General features: G+C 24.4%; 1 protein-coding gene across 2 annotated transcripts in view; it reads right to left on the bottom strand.

The window, feature by feature from the left end:
- Positions 1–22,120, bottom strand: part of LOC122499632 (carbonic anhydrase-related protein 10) — a 124,977-nt gene that overhangs the window by 21,128 nt on the left and 81,729 nt on the right. For both annotated transcript variants that reach the window (XM_043608083.1, XM_043608082.1), the window contains exon 4: positions 21,847–22,038. In XM_043608083.1, the coding sequence (XP_043464018.1) occupies positions 21,847–22,038 (192 nt within the window). The remainder of the gene's footprint in view (positions 1–21,846; positions 22,039–22,120) is intronic.

The raw sequence follows: 22,120 nt of genomic DNA on the forward strand, positions 1-22,120 counted from the left end.
ACTGTTTCACGAGTATTTTATGAATTTATCAATTTAAGACAAAATATCAAAATGGATTCATTCATTCGCAATGAATAATTGACTGCGATTCATCGACAGAGTTTCCTCTGTTTGACAACTGGCTACAATGCGCAGCGGTTTTTATATTCCTGAAAAGAATTATTATTTTCAACAGCTTCATCTGCAAAAAAAAGGTAAATAGCTAGAAAGTAACGAAGAGATAGGAATAACGAATTGTGTTGTAAAATTGCAGAAAGGGTAATTTTGTATCCAATATAGACATTTCGATAATTTTTATTCACACAACAGAAAAATTATGATTAATAGAAAACTTTGTTCAAGAAATATGATCTAAATTGCGAAAAATATATTTTTGTCTCAAGTTTGTTTTAATTTTTTCTTTCTAAAATTATTATCATTATATAAATCTTCGACGCGAATTAATTTGTTGAACAAATCCGAGCATAAAATCAAATTAAGCAATCAATCACGATCTCAATTACTTGGTTAGATTTCTGAAAAGTTTGCGGAAGTACAGGAAGTTGATTGATCGTCCTGAGAGAGAGAGAAAAATCAGAGTGTATCAGAAACTAGTGAAAAAAGGTCAAGTAACTCTTTCTAAGATGATTATTTACTTTCTTGGGGTAAAGTATTTGACTTGTTGGAAGGAGTTCGTGGTAAGTGAGTTGTGTGTGGTTAAAAACGTTTGCTGTATATCATGGAAGATATAGTTTCCAAATCCTGCCAGTAATTATCATTGAACGTTTGTGTGTCTCTTGCTTGGCTTGCAAATTTGTTGAATTAACCGAAACTGACGTAAGCGTCAAGGGTCGATGCGGTCAAGTGCACACCGTAATTGTAGTGGTCGTTTCTAGCGGAGTGACACTTGATGCTCTGTCATTATCCGTCGTTAGATTCTCCTGCTTTTCATTTATATTTAAAGACGTCAGATAAAATTTATATTATCATTTTATGACATTTACGTGACGTTTTTGTTAATAGGAATTATTCAAATATTTGTATTGAGTATTTTATTTTATTTCATTCTGCAAACAAAGGCGCGCAAAGGATACTTGTTGACTGTACTTTATGACTCAGCAAAGCTCTAGGGGTTTTTGGCTTTGCTAATTATGAATTCAAACTTAGAAATTAATCATTTAAAAAGGGTGCTAATTTACTGGATTTCGTTTAGAAGCAGTAAATAAAAGAATATTGCTAATTAAACCTGAATTCATCATCGCCTAACTTAAAAATCTTACATATAATCCACTGTCACCATTGGTGACAGTACACAACTGGTTAACTTGATGGTAATTCCAGTACTCATGAATTCGGCAAGGGAAAATTATTTAAATTTGATTTATCACAAAAAATATAAATATTAGAACAAATCAAAATGAAACAAAAATTTCTCAAAATTGTCAATTTTTATAAAACAGTGTAGTTTCTCACAAACTTGATCAATATGCATAACTCAAGTGCATTTTGAAAGCTAAATAGATACATTTTATAATAAAATTGTTCAGAGTTAATTTACTAAAAATGATTTAATTATTAGAATCGATGAAAATGAAACAAAAATTTTTCAAAATTGCCATTTTTTATAAAACATCGTAGTTTCTTTAAAAATGAATCAATTTGCATAATTCCAGTGTATTTTAAAAGCTAAATACATTCACTTAAAGAAAAGATTAATCAAATTTGATTTATTACAAAAGATTTAATTATTGGAACAGATGAAAATGAAACAAAAATTTCTCAAAATTGACATTTTTTATAAAACATTGTAGTTTCTTGAAAAATTGATCAGTTTTCAGAATTCTGGTAATTTTTTAAAGCTAAATAGATGAACTTTAAGAGAAAATTATTTAAATTTGATTTATCACAAAAAATATCATTATTAGAAAAAATGAAAATGAAACAAAAATTTCGCAAAATTGCCATTTTTTATAAAACGGTGTAGTTTCTTAAATAATGGATCAATTTGCATAATTCAAGTGTATTTTGAAAGCTAATGAGATGCACTTTAAGAGGAAATTATTCAAATTTGATTAATTACAAATGATTCAATTATTGGAACAGATGAAAATGAAACAAAAATTTCTCAAAATTGACATTTTTTATAAAACAGTGTAGTTTCTCAAAAATTGATCAATTTTTAGAATTTTGGTAACTTTTGAAAGCTAAATTGATGCACTTTAAGATAAAATTATTCAAATTTGATTTAATGCAAAAGATTCAATTATTAGAATATGCGAAAGAAAATAAAAAATTTCTAAAAATTGCTATTTCTTATAAAACATCGTAGTTTTTTCAAAAATTGTCCAATTTGCATAATTTTAATATATTTTGGAAGCTGAATAGATGCACTTTAAGATAAGATTATTTAAATTTTGATTTATTACAAAAGATTCAATTATTCGAACAAATGAAAGTAAAACAAAAATTTCTCAAAATTGACATTTATTATAAAACGGTGTAGTTTCTTAAAAAATTGATCAATTTTCATAATTCCAGTATATTTTGGAAGCTGAATAGATGCACTTTAAGATAAAATTATTTAAATTTGATTTATTACAGAAGATTCAATTATTAGAACAAATGAAAGTAAAACAAAAATTTCTCAAAATTCACATTTTTTGTAAGAGTGTGTAGTTTCTCAGAAAATGGATCAATTTACATAATTCCAGTGTATTTTGAAAGATAAATAGATGCACTTTAAGATACAATTATTCAAATTTGATTTATGATAAAAATATATAATTATTTAAACCGATGAAAATGAAACAAAATTTACTCTAAATTGACATTTTTTATAAAAAGGTCTAGTTTTTCAAAAAGTGGATCAATTTGCATAATTCCAGCGTATTTTGAAAGCTAAATAGATGCACTTTAAGATAAGATTATTCAAAGTTGATTTACTATAAGAGATTCAATTATTACGATATGTGAAAGTAAATAAAAAATTTTTCAAAATTGATATTTTTTAAAAAACATCGTAGTTTTTTCAAAAATGGATCAATTTGCATAATTCCAGTGTATTTAAAAAGCTAAATAAATAGAATTTAAGAAAAGATTATTTAAATTTGATTTATTACAAGAGTTTCAATTATTAGAACATGTGAAAATGAAACAAAAATTACACTAAATTGACATTTCTTATAAAACGGTCTAGTTTCTCAAGAAGTGGATTAATTTGCATAATTTCAGTGTATTTTGAAACCTAAATAGATGCACTTTAAGATAAATTTATTCAAATTTGATTTATTGCAAAAGATTTAATTATTAGAATATGCGAAAGAAAATAAAAAATTTCTCAAAATTGCTATTTCTTATAAAACATTGTATTTTTTTCAAAATTTGATCAATTTGCATAATCCTAGTATATTTTGGAAGCTGAATAGATGCACTTTGAGAAAAAATTATTTAAATTTTATTTATTACAAAAGATTCAATTATTCGAACAGATGAAATTGAAACAAAAATTTCTCAAAATTGACATTTCTTATAAAACGGTATAGTTTCTGAAAAAATTGATCAATTTGCATAACTCTAGTATATTTTGAATGCTAATTAGATGCACTTTAAGAGAAAATTATTCAAATTTGATTTATTAAAAAATATTTAAATACTTTAACAGATGAAAGTAAAACAAAAATTTCTCAAAATTGACATTTTTTATAAAACGGTGTAGTTTCTTAAAAAATTGATCAATTTGCATAATTCCACTATATTTTAGAAGCTGAATAAATGCACTTTAAGATAAAATTATTTAAATTTGATTTTTTAGAGAAGATTCAATTATTAGAACAAATCAAAATGAAACAAAAATTTCTTAAAATTGACATTTTTTATAAAACGGTTAGTTTCTTAAAAAAAATGGATTAATATGCATAACTCCATTGTATTTTGTAAGATAAATAGATGCATTTTATGATAAAATTGTTCAGAGTTAATTTATGAAAAAAAAATTGAAGTATTAGAACAGATGAAAGCAAAACAAAATTTCTCAAAATTCACATTTTTTGTAAGACTGTGTAGTTTCTCAGAAAATTGACCAATTTACATAATTCCAGTGTATTTTGAAAGCTAAATAGATGCACTTTAAGATAAAATTATTTAAACTTGATTTATTATAAAAAAATCCAATTGTTAGAATAGATGAAAATGAAACAAAAATTTTTTAAAATTGACATTTTTTATAAAAATAAAAAATCAACTTTGAAAATAGATTTTGTTAGAAAATCTTAAGTTAAAAATAGTTGTTATAAGTTTAGTAAGTTAAAATAACAAATTAAATGTTAAATTCGTTTACTTAAATCTTAAAAGTCTGGTACGTTACAGAAATAGCAGAGAACGGTTCTCGGTGGCCTTCTCAGGGTTTTTGTTTTGATAATACAGTGATGCTTAGGGTTTGTTAGCATCGAGGTAATGTTTTAAAAATTATACAAGTTTTTTCTTGACGTTAAGCAGAAAGTTTAATTTATTTTAAATTCATACGGCACATAATTTGTAGGTATGTATGTACCTACAAATTATGTGACGTATGAATTATTTAATTGCAATATTGTAATTGTAAATCCTAAGGAGACCATCATCATTGGGAGAAGATGAGAAGGTTGGGGAAGAAGAAGAAAAACTGTTTCCATGTAATAAGATATTAAAAAATAAGCCAGTGTTGGGTAATTGTAGACTTCTATTGAAAAGTTCTCTGGGGGGTATAGGAAGATGAGAAATGATGTCTCCACGGTTTATCAATTGAAGGCCTTATACAAAGATATGTACTTAATTGAACGCTGCGTTCTAGTTGCGTTAAGGTACAAGGCGCAATCTCGCATCCAACATCTACATATGAATGAACTCAAGGTATTTGTGGATCCCAGTGAATCGATGAGATGTGCGTGCGTTGGAGACTTATAGAATGATGTATGTTGGTTGAAGCATGTCTCTGCTTTGGTAGGTCTATGCATCCAGTAGTAGGAGGTTAATATAGCTGGCAGCCAACAACAGGGGTGGGATTAGACTCGTATATCTATCACAGGAGAATGCTGTATTGTATACCTGAAATCGTGATGGCATGCCCATATGCCACGGCAACGCCGTAAGCGCAGCCTTCGTCAAAGCAATTACACCACCTATCGATTCTCTTAACGATTCAATCCAACATCCCAATGAGCTTTGCAGTCTCATCTTTGGTTTATGATCTCAATCAAGATCCATAGATCCGATTGTAAATCGCAAATTAGCTTCAAATATCGGCCACAGATGTGACAGGCCCTAAGGGACATCTCATGCCAAAAGCCAAACGATGCGCTGGGGGTCGAATTTTCGATTTCGCCTTCTCTTCCATTTCGTTAATTGACAATCACAAACACACGAATCAATTATTATACCAATTGAGATGATTTTCCATAATCAAAATTTATTTATTTCCACCATCAAAAATACATACCGAGAAATATTGAAAATTTTAATCTAAAATTTTTATTAGCCAACAAGTTTATTTACTCAAGGGAAGAAAACAAAAATAAAATTACGTAAATATTAACTCGAAAATATATTTTTTTATCTAGAATATACAATTCGGATATGAAACCACTGCTTCTATTTACATTCAGGCTTCGTTGGCAGTTCAATAAAATCTCGCTTTATGGTACGTTACTCTGCGTAAATATCTGCATTGAACAAATGTCCATTCACAAAGTCCGGAAGTACAATCTAAAAATAAACCCCTTTTCCAAAATTTTCATTAAAAAAAAAACTGTGATTAAAAATGATTTCGATTAATTGACTATTTTATCAATTTTCGATACGAAATTTTCAAATATTGAGAATTTTTTTTTAAAGAAATTTTTACAACAAACCACATATTGTTTGAAATCAAGCCAACAAAATTCAGCTGACGAACTGCCGCGGAAAAAAGACAATTTTCTTCTATTGACGCAATCTGAAATTTAAAGCATTTTCCCTGCGACTGGAAAATTTTCAACTTTTTCTATTCGTAGTTGCATTTTATTATATTCCAGAATTTTTTTTCTCCATTTTTACGAGAAAGGAAAAAAGTAAAAAAAAAATTTTGTATTTCCGAGTATATTATTCAAATTTTTGATAAAAATGATAATTCAAATATATATATTTGTTTCCTTTTTTTGCGATAAGAATCAGGAAACTAAAGTGATTTATTTTAGTTGTTTAGTTCTCGATTTGTATTCCCATCGTAATTATGATGCATATATACCGAACTGGGATCAACTAAATATTAGTAGTGGTCGACTGTCACGCTTGTGGTATTTGTGGTGGTTCAAATCCATTACAAGAAAATCGCAAAATTACTCGTCTGATTATAATATTTGTTAAATTGTTTAAAACTTTGAGAATTAGAAGATGAAAATTGAATATTTTTAATTAACGTCGCATAGTTAAGTCAAATGTTGAGAGAAAAATTATTATTTTAAATTAGAAGGATTAGTGTAAATAAGGAGTTGAGTGAGAGGAGTGTTTGTCTTTTGAGACAAAAAAGAATGAAAGTGAATTTAACGAACTGAAATACATTCGTGTTGTGCTCAAAGGAAACCATCATTTTGAATTTTTAGGAAAATACATTTGTCTTATAAACCATTGCGATGCTTTAAATTTCGCAAGATCAAAGGAAGAGTAATTTTGTCATTTTCCTTGAGTTGTGGATGAAAAAAAAATTGAAGTTATTCAAAAACATTGTCAAGTTGGTGATAAAATTAAGAAAATTTTGCAAAGAAATCTTTTGCCCACATTGTTAATTACAAATAAAGATAGAAAATCAGAAAAAAGAAAATATTTTTTGTAAAACTATTTGTTAATTTAATTTTTCGAAAAGTAAAATTAATTTTTTTCTACTCCTCTCACTTTCACTGGAATTAAAATCAATTCCTTTTTCACTCTCACTTTTACAAAAACTATTTTCTTTCACTTACACTCTCACTTTCATCAAAATTATTTTTTTTTTCATTTACACTTTTACTTTCACTACAAATAATAATTAATTTTAGTTTGGTTAAAGTTAAAGTGAAAACTCTTTCACTTTCAATAAAATTAATTATTTTTCACTTTCACTTTTACAAAAATAGCAACTCATTTCTTTCTACTTTCAAATATTTATTTTAAGTCATTTTAGTTCACATGGAAACTGTGTAAAGGATCTCGCTTTATTTCTCGGATATTTTCTGCTTTCAAGTAATTAATAAGTAATTTTCATAATAAATAATTTTTGGCTCGTGAGTGTTTTCAGCAAAACAATTTATACGAAATATAACATAAATACGTTAGCAACTACTATAGATTTATTAAAGCTTTGTTCGATGTTTTATTTTTTATCTTGCTTTAACAATAAAATTATATAGTTTTATTAATTCTACTTTATGAGGGAAACTTGAAATTTAAATTATTCATTTATGCACATGAATAAATTATAATCCATTCGTTATAAATTGTTTAACAAAGATATATTTATAAACAGGTACAAGTATCACTATATATTTTAAAATTATAATATTATATAAAGTTTTTATTTTTTGAATTGAAATTTGACTTTTAACTTCGAAAAATCACAAAAGATATAATTATTTAAATAGATCAAAATAAAAAAAAAATTTCAAATTAGACATTTTTTTTAAAAAGATGCAATTTTTTAAAAAGTTGATTAATTCAAAGAATTCCAGAGAATTTTAAAACTTAAATAAATGCATTTTAAGAGAAAATTATTAAGATTTGATTTATTTTAAAAATACATAATTATTTAATCAAATCAAAATGAAACCAAAATTTCTGAAAACTGACATTTTTTATAAAGAAATGTAGTTTCTGCAAAAATTGATCAATTTTCACAATTCCGGTGAATTTTGAAAGCTAAATAGATGCACTTTAAGAGAAAAATATTTAAATTTGATTAATTACAAAAAACTATAATAATATGAATAAATTAAAATGAAACAAAAATTTCTCAAAATTTACATTTTTTATAATTAATGTAGTTTTTTTAAAAATTGATCAATTTACAGATCTCCGAAGAATTTTTAAAGCTAAATAGATGCACTTTAAGAGAAAATTATTTAAATTCGATTTATTACAAAAAGTATAATTATTTAAACAAATGAAAATCAAACAAAAATTCCTCAAAATTGACATTTTCTATAAAAAAGTCTAGCTTCTTAAAAACTTGATAAATTTTAAAAATTCTTGTGGATTTTGAAAGCTAAATAGATGCACTTTAAGAGAAAATTATTCAAATGTGATTTATTATAAAAATATACAATTATTTGAAAAGATTAAAGTGAAATAAAAATATCATGAAATCGACATTTTTTGTAAAAAAATTTAGTTTCTCAAAAACTTGATCAATTTTCATAAATCCAGTGAATTTTGAAAGACAAATAAATGCACTTTCGGAGAAAATTAGTTAAATTTAATTTATAGCAAAGGGTATAATTATTAAAACAAATGAAAATCAAACAAAAATTTCTCAAAATTGATATTTTTTATAAAAAAAATTTAGTTTTATAAATAATTAAACAATTTACAGAATTCAGGTCAATTTCTAAAGAAAAGTAGATGCACTTTAAGATAAAATTATTCAAATTTAATTTAATATAAGGAGATATAATTATATCAAAAGATAAAAATGAACAAAATTTTTTCAAAATTGACATTTTTCATTAAACAGCACAGTTTTTCAAAAAATTGATCAATTTTCACAATTCCCGTGAATTTTAAAAGCTAAGTAGATGCACTTTAAGAAAAAATTATTAAAGTTTAATTTAATATAAGAAGATATAATTATTTCAAAAGATAGAAATGGAGCCAAATTTTTTCAAAATTGACATTTTTCATAAAACAACACAAGTTCTCAAAGAATTGACCAGTTTTCAGAATTCCGGTGAATTTTAAAAGCTAAGTAGATGCACTTTAAGATAAAATTATTCAAATTTGATTCAATGCAAAAAAATGAAGTATTACAACAAATGAAAGCAAAACAAAAATTTCACAAAATTGACATTTTTTATAAAACGACATAGTTTCTCAAAAAATGAATCAATTCCTATAACTTCAGTGAATATTGAAAGCTAAACAGATGCAATTTAGCATAAAATTATTCAAATTTTATTTTCTTTCAAAAAATTACTTATTTGAACAAATAAATATAAAACAATAATTTCTCAAAACTGACTTTTGTCATAAAACGGTGTAGTTTCTCAAAAAATAGATCAATTTGCATAATTCCAGTGAATTCTAAAAGCTAATTAGATGCACTTTAAGATACAATTATTTAATTTTAATTTAATATAAAAAGATATAATTATTTCAAAAGATAAAAATGAAACATAATTTTTTCAAAATTGACATTTTTTTTAAAAAAATATAGTTTCTCAAAAAATGAATCAATTTGCATAATTACAGGGAGCTTTGAAAGCTAAGTAGATGCACTTTAAGAGAAAATTATACAAATTTGATTTATTACAAAAGATATAATTATTTGAATAAATGAAAATGAAACAAAACATTTTCCAAAATTAACAGTTTTTATAAAACGGTGCAGTTTCTCAAAAAATAGATCAATTTGCATAATTCAAGTGTATTTTGAAAGCTAAGTAGATGCACTTTAGGATAAAATTATTTTAATTTGATTTAATATAATATGATATAATTATTTTAAAAGATAAAAATGAAACAAAATTTTTTCAAAATTGACATTTTTTATAAAACAACATACTTTCTCAAAAAATTAATCAATTTTCACAATTCCGGTGAATTTGAAAAGCTAAGTAGATGCACTATAAGATAAAATTATTTAAATTTTATTAATTACAAAAAACTATAACAATATGAATAAATTAAAATGGAACAAAAATTTCTCAAAATTGACATTTTTTATAATTAATGTAGTTTTTTTAAAAATTGATCAATTTACAGATCTCCGAATAATTTTTAAAGCTAAATAGATGCACTTTAAGAGAAAATTATTTAAATTCGATTTATTACAAAAAGTATAATTATTTAAACAAATCAAAATCAAACAAAAATTTCTCAAAATTGACATTTTCTATAAAAAAGTCTAGCTTCTTAAAAACTTGATAAATTTTAAAAATTCTTGTGGATTTTGAAAGCTAAATAGATGCACTTTAAGAAAAAATTATTCAATATGTGATTTATTACAAAAATATACAATTATTTGAACAGATGAAAAGTGACTAAAATTTGAAACAATGGCGAATGGGGAAAATAACTAAAATCAAGTTTGAAAATAGATTTAGTGAGGTAATCTTTATTTAAAAGTCGTTGTTATAAGTATAGAAAGTTAATATAAAGAGCCCAAATGTTAAATTTATTTCTTTTTAGTTTGGTACACCACAGAAAGATCAGCGAACGTTCGGGTCAGTGGCGTTTCTTGACCTTTTCATGGGGTGCCTAATAACCCCAGTTTTTCGTTTTAGGATTAAATTATTCTCCATGAGTTGTAGTGCTTTGTCATTTTTTTCAGTCCCGTTGACTTATATTTCGTTTATCAAATTATATCTCAATGCAAAACAAAAATTTTTCCAAAATGAATCATCTTCAAATTACAAGTTAATTAAAAAAAATTTTTCACATGAAATTGTCAAAATATATTGACAATCTCGATGGATCATATATCAAAGGATGTATATGAAATTTCGAGCGTGTCAAGGGTGATCAAGGAAGCTGAGGAAAGGACCACTCCATCAGCCAAATCCTCGAGTAGGCTCCGTCATCAAAGCAGGCTGAAGCTTCGAACGTGCCAGTAATGGGTCAAATTCTCTGAAGTGCCTATCTCTCCCTAAGCTCTTCGTTCAGTCATATATCCGTTGTCTAACTTTCCGGGCTTTCGTTGCATAAAGTAAAGCTCAATACGAGTTTTGATTACGCTGTGTAAAGTCTAATCTGACAGTAATGGAATTTTCTGTATGTACAAAATCTAGATTGAATTTATTTCAAATAATCAAAGATTATTTGCCTTTCGTATTCAAACCACTACTCACTCGAAACTTTATATATTTCTGATAAACGAAACTTATTTTCATTTTAATTAAGAACATTTTATTTTTTGCGCCAAAGGGGGAAAAATTCTGTTATTTTGAAAGAAAAATTTTTGTGTGCTATTTTTAATTCTGAAAATATACTTTAGAGACCAAAAAAAAAAGGATGTGAGTTTGCATAAAATTGCAACTTCTTTTCAATTTATAATCTCTGTATTGGATCCACTATTTTGAATTTTAAGAATTTAAGGAGCAGATTCGTAATCAGTGAGCAATAACCCTTAGATAGTAAGTTTCCCATAAATCCTTGAATTTTTAGGAAAAAAAAAAGTCTACGGTGATAAAATTCGCTATATTTTTTGAGATTAAAAAAAAATCCCGACGCAGATTTGCGTTCCGCACCAAAGTACAGAGGGAAAGTATAATATAGTCTGCCACGTATTTTCATGGTTTTCTCTCCCCTCGTCTTCTTCTTCTTTCTCTTCTCCTTTTTCCAAATTGATTCTCTTCTTCATATACTACCCTATGCATTTTTGTAATGTTATTTGTAATTTTTTTCTCCCTTTTTATTTTATCCATTTTTTTATTACAATTCTTCTGCTATCGTAACCTTTGAGTCTTAGCGAAAATTATTCCTTTTCGCCTGGTTTTTTAACAGAATTCGTCTTGGCGTCTTTCTCTACACCACCTGAGAAAGGTATAATGTATTTTCTTCTTATACTCGTCTACTCCTTTTTGACCTATATTTCTCCTACTACTTATTATGGAAAAGGTCATTTTAACATATTAAAAAAATTCTCTCCTTTTTACCATTCTTTGTTAAATTCTCTTCTTTCTATTTTTCACCCCAGAAGGACGCTTTCCTTACAGACTGTAATTTTTTTCTTATATTATGCTCTTTATTTTCTTTCCTTTCCCTTTTTTTTACTAACAACGCTTACACTGCTCTACGTTGGTTTTGCAAATAAGATCAGACACACGGCTTTTCGAAAGTATTTTCTTTCTGAACATAAGAATCTATGGCTCAAATGCTAAGAACTAGAATTTTTTGCCTTAGCAAAAAAAAAGGTTATTGTATTTTAATTATTTTACCAATTCCCAATAGAGTTCAGTTCAAAAACAAATGTTTCTCATTGTAAATTATTAGTTCTACGTTATAAGTCCGCCATATTGGATCCGCCATTTTGCATTTTTAAAATCTGACCTCAAATTCATAACCAGCGATCCCAAAAACCCATAGATATCAAGTTTCATTAAAATTCAGCTAGTTTTCAAAAATGTCCGCCATATTGCATCCGACATTTTTAATTTTAAAAATCTGATATGATGTTCGTAATCAGTGACCCTAAAAACCACTACATATCAAGTTTCATAAAACTTTGAAACCCGATTCTTCTTTGTTGGGAAAATTAAATAATATCTTTTACGTCCTGATTCTTGTATGACGGATATCAAAATTGGATTTTTGCTAGCTTGTGATTATTTAATTAAAAACAGGAGGAAGGGATTATATTTGAGAATATTTCAACAGAATAAAAAAAAAGAAAAGTAACAATTAATTTTAAAAATGAATTTACAATATATTATCAAAATTAGTTTTCATGGTTGCGACTGAGAAAATATTAGTAACTGAAATTTAATTATATTAAATTAATTTTAAATAAAAAAATAATATCTCCCTTTATAATGAAATACTTTTTTTTCAATAATAATTAATTAGAAAAATGTGTTATATATAAAACTTGTTTTAAATATAAATTAAATTTTGCTCTTGCTTCTGACTTATCAAATGAAAATGAAACGAAAATTTCACAAAATTGACATTTTTTTAAAAATAATGTATTTATTTCACAAAATTGACCAATTTAAAAACTACGTATGAATTTTGAAAGCTAAGTAGATGCACTTTAAAAAAAAATTATTCAAAGTTGATTAATGATAAAAATAAATAATTATTTGAACCGATGAAAATAAACCACAAATTTATGAAAATGAATATTTCTTAAAAAAAATTTAGTTTTTAAAAAAATTACTCATTTTACAGAATTCTTGTAAATTTTCGAAAGCTAAATAGATGCACTTTAGAATAAAATTGCTTAAATTTGATTTAATATAAGAAGATATAATTATTTCAAAAGATAAAAATGAAACAAAATTTTTTCAGAATTCACATTTTTTATAAAACAACATACTTTTTGAAAAAATAGATCAATTTACAAAATTCTGGTCAATTTTGAAAGCTAAATAGATGCATTTTAGGAGAAAATTATTCAAATGTGATTTATTTCAAAAAATATAATAATATGAATAAATGAAAATGAAACAACAATTTCACAAAATTGACATTTTTTATAAATCGATGTAGTTTTCTAGAAAATTGATCAATTTTCAAAATTCCGGTGAATTTTTAAAGCTAAGTAGATGCACTTTAAGAAAAAATTATTTAAAGTTGATTTATAATAAAAATATATAATTATTTCAAACGATAAAAATTAAACAAAATTTTTTAAAAATTGACAATTTTTATAAATTGATGTAGTTTTCCAAAAAACTGATTAAATTTCAGAATTTTTATAAATTTTCTAAACCAAGTAGATGCACTTTAAGAGAAAATTACTTACATTCAATTTAATTAAAGAAGATATAATTATTTGAATAAATGAAAATCAAACAAAAATTACACAAAACTGACATTTCTTATAAAATGGTGTAGTTTTTCAAAAAATGGATCAATTTGCATAATTCCGGTGTATTTGGAAAGCTTATTAGATGCTCTTTTAGATAAAATTATTTAAATTAGAGTTATTACAATAGATTCAATTTTTGGACCGATGAAAATGAAACACAAAATTTCTCATAATTGACATTTTTTATAAACAGTGTAGTTTTTCAAAAAATAGATAAATTTGGATAATTCCTGTGAATTTTGAAAGCCATATAGATGTATTTTAGGATACAATTATTTAAATTTGATTTAATATAAGAAGATATAATTATTTCAAAAATAAAAATGAAACAAACTTTTTTCAAAATTGCCATTTTTTATAAAACGACATAGTTTTTCAAATAATTGATTAATGTTCAGAATTCCAGAGAATTTTGAATGCTAAATAGATGCACTTTTAGTGAAAATTATTTAAATTTGAATTATTACAAAAAACATAATTATTTGAACAGAAGAAAATGAAACAAAATTTTTTAAAAATTGACAATTTTTATAAATCGATGTAGTTTTCCAAAAAACTGATTAAATTTCAGAATTTTTATAAATTTTCTAAACCAAGTACATGCACTTTAAGAGAAAATTATTTACATTCAATTTAATTAAAGAAGATTTAATTATTTGAATAAATGAAAATGAAACAAAAATTACACAAAACTGACATTTCTTATAAAATGGTGTAGTTTTTAAAAAAATTGATCAATTTGCATAATTCCGGTGTATTTTTAAAGCTAAGTAGATGCACTTTAAGAAAAAATTATTTAAAATTGATTTATTACAAAAGATTCAATTATTCGAATAGATGAAATTGAAACAAAAATTTCTCAAAACTGACATGTTTTATAAATCGATGTAGTTTTCTAAAAAATTGATCAATTTTTAAAATTCCGGTGAATTTTTAAAGCTAAGTAGATGCACTTTAAGAAAAAATTATTTAAAGTTGATTTATAATAAAAATATATAATTATTTCAAAAGATAAAAATTAATCAAAATTTTTTAAAACTTGACAATTTTTATAAATCCATGTAGTTTTCCAAAAAACTGATTAAATTTCAGAATTTTTATAAATTTTCTAAACCAAGTAGTTGCACTTTAAGAGAAAATTATTTACATTCAATTTAATTAAAGAAGATATAATTATTTAAATAAATGAAAATGAAACAAAAATTACACAAAACTGACATTTCTTATAAAATGGTGTAGTTTTTCAAAAAATGGATCAATTTGCATAATTCCGGTGTATTTTGAAAGCTAATTAGATGCTCTTTTAGATAAAATTATTTTAATTTGAGTTATTACAATAGATTCAATTTTTGGACCGATGAAAATGAAACACAAAATTTCTCAAAATTGTCATTCTTTATAAAAACATGTAGTTTATCAAGAAATTGATCAATTTAAAAAATTCCGGATAAATTTGAAAGCTAAATAGAAGTACTTTAAGATAAAATTATTAAAATTCTATTTATTACAAAAAATTTAATAATATGAATAAATTACAATCAAACAAAAATTTCACAAAATTGACATTTTTTATAAATCGATGTAGTTTTCTAAAAAATTGATCAATTTTCAAAATTCCGGTTAATTTTTTAAAGCTAAGTAGATGCACTTTAAGAAAAAATGATTTAAAATTGATTTATAATAAAAATATATAATTATTTCAAAAGATAAAAATTAAACAAAATTTTTTAAAAATTGACATTTTTTATAAATCGATGTAGTTTTCCAAAAAACTGATTAAATTTAAGAATTTTTATAAATTTTCTAAACCTAGTAGATGCACTGTAAGAGAAAATTATTTACATTCAATTTAATTAAAGAAGATATAATTATTTGAATAAGTGAAAATGAAACAAAAATTACACAAAACTGACATTTCTTATAAAATGGTGTAGTTTTTCAAAAAATAGATCAATTTGCATAATTCCGGTGTATTTTGAAAGCTAATTAGATGCTCTTTTAGATAAAATTATTTAAATTTGAGTTCTTACAATAGATTCAATTTTTGGACCGATGAAAATGAAACACAAAATTTCTCATAATTGTCATTCTTTATAAAAACATGTAGTTTATCAAGAAATTGATCAATTTAAAAAATTCCGGATAAATTTGAAAGCTAAATAGTAGTACTTTAAGATAAAATTATTAAAATTCTATTTATTACAAAAAATTTAATAATATGAATAAATTACAATCAAACAGAAATTTCATAAAATTGACATTTCTTATAAAATGGTGTAGTTTTTCAAATAATTGATCAATGTTCAGAATTCCAGAGAATTTTGAATGCTAATTAGATGCACTTTAAGAGAAAATTATTTCAATTTGAATTATTACAAGAAACATAATTATTTGAACAGATGAAAATGAAACAAATATTTTTCGAAATTGACATTTTTTATAAAAACATGTAGTTTATCAAGAAATTGATCAATTTAAAAAATTCCGGATAAATTTGAAAGCTAAATAGAAGTACTTTAAGATAAAATTATTAAAATTCTATTTATTACAAAAAATTTAATAATATGAATAAATTACAATCAAACAAAAATTTCATAATATTGACATTTTTTATAAAACGACATAGTTTTTCAAATAATTGATCAATGTTCAGAATTCCAGAGAATTTTGAATGCTAAATAGATGCACTTTAAGAGGAAATTATTTAAATTTGAATTATTACAAGAAACATAATTATTTGAACAGATGAAAATGAAACAAATATTTTTCGAAATTGACATTTTTTAGAAAGCGATGTAGTTTTTTAAAAAATTGATCAATTTACTGAATTCCGGTGAATTTTGAAAGCTAAATAGATGCACTTTAAGAAAAAATTATTTAAGTTTTATTTATTACAAAAAATATAATGATACTGAATAAATGAAAATGAAATAAAAATTTCACAAAATTGACATTTTTTATAAATCGATGGAGTTTTCCAGAAAATTGACCAATTTACAGAATTCTGGTGAATTTTTAAAGCAAAGTAGATGCACTTAAAGGTAAAATTAGTCGCGCTTCGGAGGAGCTCTCGTAAATTTTTTATAGAAGTTTAAAAAAAATTATTTTTCTAATTTATAAAAACGGTACATTTCATAATGTTACAGTTAGAACTTAATTAAAGAAATCAATCAGATGTTTGTATTTGTCAAAATGCCCAGTCTAACTATATACTTGAGAAGTAAATATTTTTCTTAAAACTAAAAACCTTAAATTTTCTGAATGATAGCAGTATTCAGAATTAATATGTTATTCGAGGCGAAATGCCTGTGAAGCTAAATAGTGAATATAAATCAGGACAGCAACGCGTATACTTTAACGAAATATTGACTCAACCCCCAGGAATATAGTCTCCATTGGCAGTAGATTCGGCAGATGCTTTTTGAACTGCACGATGTACAATTTTCTATGATATATGCCAGGAAAATCGGTTCGTGGTAGACGTGGATGCATACGAATTGGTTAGTGGTTGATGTTTAGTCGTCGATGCTATGTGCTATACATATCGCCCAGTGGTCAAAGTCGCTTCAGTTCGAAGTAAACGTAGACGTGATTCAAATTCCCGATTTGCGGTCCATTCATCGTCTATTTTTGTTGCCAGATGTAGCCACTAATTGTCGTTACGAACTCTCTCTTTGAAAAAAAATTTTTTTTTTCATATTCTATATACATCTTTCAAATATTTATAAATTTTTTTTAGAAATTCGTAAATAAAATGAAAATTCTTCTTTGTGTTCTATTTTTGAATGGAATGAGCTTTTATTACGTTCATTATGAAAATAAAAGCATTGCTTATTTGTTTGGAATGAAAAGTATGAATTTTCTTTTTATTCACCGAATATTATTTTCAGTCAGTTAAAATATATTTTTATATTTAATTTTTAAAATGATATTGCGTACTGACTTGTTCAACTCGTAAAGCCATTGAAAATCGAACCAACTCGTGAAAAGAGGAAAAACCGCAGTTAAAAGCGCGATTGCATTTTTCATGATGCGTTATTGCGTTCGGAAGAGCGTCCGGTCGTTATTACTTTCGATCCACGAGGGAATAGGCGATTGAGTGTTAATCGGAAATTAACACCGGGTTTCGATTACAATTCACTCAGCAGCTGCATTTTCTCCATCCCGACGGAAATCACCAGGAACCCGTGACACTGAAGCTGATTTCAATTGTAAATTTCTCGACCTCGTTTATACTAAAAATTCACTTTTATCTTGGTGTAATAAAAAAAAAAATTTTTTTTCCTTTTTTTGTGTAACAGTATTAAAAGTAATTTAATAAAATCAGTGTACAATTACGTGTCTATTCATTGAAAAACCGATTATATGAATAATTTTTTTGTATCTAGGTTATAAAAATGTAAATAGAGTTCTATCTTCACTTATCGATATTTCATTTAAGTTACGCTTAATATCCGGTACAAATTTCATGCGGTTTGACGATAGTCCGACAAATTGTTTTTAAATAATTAAATCTGTTTCATAATCTCTGAAATTTCCAAATGTAATTCTAAATTAACACAATGAAAATCAAGATACCAATTGTGAACTGGTCAGTCCAGAAACCGCCATCAAGTTAACTAGTTGTGTACTATCATCAAGTGTCTTCTTCGACTCCAGTCCAGAATTTACTACTAATGTAGTTTTTCACAAAATTGACTAATTTAAAAAGTTCAAAGTAAATTTTGTGTAAATTTACAGTGTAAATTTTAAAAGCTAAGTTCATGCACTTTAAGAGAAAATTATTCATGGTTAATTTTTAATAAAAATATATAATTATTTGAACAGTAAAGATGAAACAAAAAATTCTCAAAATTAACATTATTTATAAAAAATCTAGTTTTTTGAAAAAAATGAATCAATTTACAGAATTCCGGTGAATTTTGAAAGCTAAATAGATACACTTTTGGAAAAAATTACTTAAATTTGATTCAATACAAGAAGATATCATTATTTCAAAAGATAAAGAAAAATAAAATTTTTTCAAAACTGACATTTCTTTATAAAACAACGTAGTTTTTCAAAAAATTGATCAATTTTCTGAATTCCGGTGAATTATGAAAGCTAAATAGATGCACTTTAAGCAAAAATTACTTAAATTTGATTTAATATAAAAAGATATAATAATATGAATGAATAAAAATAAAACAAAAATTTCACAAAATTTACTTTTTTTTAAAACGTTTTAATTTTTCAAAAAATGAATCAATTCACAGAATTCCAGTGAATTTTGAAAGCTACATAGATACACTTTAGTATAAAATTACTTAAATTTGATTTAATACAAGAAGATATAATTATTTCAAAAGATAAAAATGAAACAAAATTTTTTCAAAATTGACATTTTTTATAAAACAACACAGTTTCTCAAAAAATTGAGCAATTTTTACGATTCTGGTGAATTCTGAAAGCTAAGTAGATGCAATTTAAGATAAGATTATTTAAATTTAATTTATTATAAGAAGATATCATTATTTTATAAGATAAGTATAAGACAAAAATTTCACAAAATTGACATTTTCTATAAAACGACATAGTTTCTCAAAAAATGAATCAATTTCCATAATTTCAGTGTATGTTGAAAGCTAAATAGATGCAATTTTAGGATAAAATTATTCAAATTCTTTTTATTACAGAAAATTAAATTATTAGGACCGATTAAAGTGAAACAAAAATTTATCAAAATTGACTTTTTTTATAAAACGGTGTAGTTTCTCAAAAATGGATCAATTTGCATAATTCCAGTGTATTTTGAAAGCTAAGTAGATGAACAATAACAGAAAATTATTCAAATTCTATTTATTACAAAAAATATAATAATATGACTAAAGGAAAATTAAACAAAAATTTCACAAAATTGACATTTTTTATAAATTGACAATGTTTCTTAAAAAATGGATTTATTTGCATAATTCAAGTGTATTTTTAAAGCTAAACAGATGCACTTTAATATAAAATTATTCAAATTTGATTTATAACAAAATATTTAATTATTAGAGCAGATGAAAGTGAAACAAAATTTTTTCAAAGTTGACATTTTTTATAAAACAACACAGTTTCTCAAAAAATTGAGAAATTTTTACGATTCTGGTGAATTCTGAAAGCTAAGTAGATGCACTTTAGGATAAGATTATTTAAATTTAATTTATTGTAAGAAGATAGCATTATTTCAAAAGATAAGTATGAAACAGAAATTTCACAAAATTGACATTTTTTATAAAACGACGTAGTTTCTCAAAAAATGGAGCAATTTCCATAATTCCAGTGTAAACTAAAAGGTAAATAGATGCAATTTAAGATAAAATGATTTAAATTGTATTTATTACAAAAGATTTAATTATTAAGACCGATGAAAATGAAACAAAAATTAATCAAAATTCTCTCTTTTATTATAAAACGGTGTAGTTTTTTAAAAAATGTATCAATTTGCATAATTTAAGTGTATTTTGAAAGCTAAGTAGATGCACTTTAAGGTAAAATTATTTAAATTTAAATTAATATAAGAAGATATCATTATTTCAAAAGATAAGTATGAAACAAAAATTTCACAAAATTGACATTTTTTATAAAACTACATAGTTTCTCAAAAAATGAATCAATTTCCATAATTTCAGTGTATGTTGAAAGCTAAATAGATGCAATTTTAGGATAAAATTATTCAAATTCTTTTGATTACAGAAAATTAAATTATTAGGACCGATTAAAGTGAAACAAAAATTTATCAAAATTGACTTTTTTTATAAAACGGTGTATTTCTTAAAAAATGGATCTATTTGCATAATTCCAGTATATTTTGAAAGCTAAGCAGATGCACAATAAGAGAAAATTATTAAAATTCAATTTATTACAAAAAATAGAATAATATGACTAAAGGAAAATGAAACAAAAATTTCACAAAATTGACATTTTATATAAATTGACAATGTTTCTTAAAAAATGGTTTAGTTTGCATAATTCAAGTGTATTTTTAAAGCTAAACAGATGCACTTTAATATAAAATTATTTAAATTTGATTTATAACAAAAGATTTAATTATTAGAGCAGATGAAATTAAAACAAAAATTTTTCAAAATTGTTATTTTTTATAAAACGACATAGTTTTTAAAAAAATTGATGAATTTACAGAAATTTAGGGAACTTTGAAAGTTAAATAGATGCATTTGAAAAGAAAATTATTCAAAGTTGATTTATCATAAAAATATATAATTATTTGAACCGATGAAAATAGAACAAAAATTACTCAAAACTGACATTTCTTATAAAACCGTGTATTTTCTCAAAAATGGATCAATTTGCATTATTCCGGTGAATTTTTAAAGCTAAGTAGTTGTACTTTAAGATAAACTTATTTAAATTTAATATCATACAAGAAGATATAATTACTTCAAAAGATAAAAATTAAACAAAATTTCTTCAAAATTGACATTTTTTATAAAACGACATAGTTTTTAAAAAAATCGATCAATTTGCATAATTCCAGTATATTTTGAAAGCTAAATAGGTGCAGTTTAAGATAAAATTATTAAAATTTTATTTATTACAAAATATTCAATTATCAGAACAGATGAAAATAAAACAAAAATTCCTCAATATTGCCATTTATTATAAAACGGTGTAGTTTCTCAAATAATGGATAAATTTGCATAATTTTAGTGTATTTTGAAAGTTTAATAGATGCACTTTAAGGTACAATTATTTAAATTTTATTTAATATATGAAGAGATAATTATTTCAAAAATAAAAATGAAACAAATTTTTTTTCACAATTGACATTTTTTATAAAACGACATAATTTTTCAAAAAATTGATCAATTTACTGAATTCCGGTGAATTTTGAAAGCTAAATAGATGCACTTTAAGGTAAAATCATTTATCTTTGATTTATTAGAAAAAATATAATAATATTTAAATTCAAATCTCAAATCTGCTAATCAGTATTTCGTCACTTTTCTGATTAGTACAGAGACTAAGCTCACCAGCCAAAAGTAAATCAATAACAAAAACCTTTTTATGCTATTTCGATAAATGGTTTGACGTGGAAACTTAAAATTTATATTTCGTCGGGTAATTACGCCAATGAAAAATAAAAATCTTACCTCAGCAGGAAAAGCATAATTGTTGACCCGATGTTCAGAACCATGTGAATTGTCTAACCCATAATGAATATAGATTTCCTCGAATTGATAATGATAGGCGAGTGGACCTCCCGTTATATTTACTCGAATCTTGACGTCTCTATCCGCCCTGAACACAAGGAATTGACCCGTATTGTGCAAGTGCCCCGATATCTGTAAATAAATTAAATGTTATCTTAAAAAATAGTTTTATAAAATTTTAAATAATTGTATAGATGATGGAGATTAAATCATT

This window comes from Leptopilina heterotoma, unplaced genomic scaffold, assembly GCF_015476425.1.
Source record: "Leptopilina heterotoma isolate Lh14 unplaced genomic scaffold, ASM1547642v1 Lhet_17, whole genome shotgun sequence".
Taxonomy (NCBI): Eukaryota; Metazoa; Arthropoda; class Insecta; order Hymenoptera; family Figitidae; genus Leptopilina; species Leptopilina heterotoma.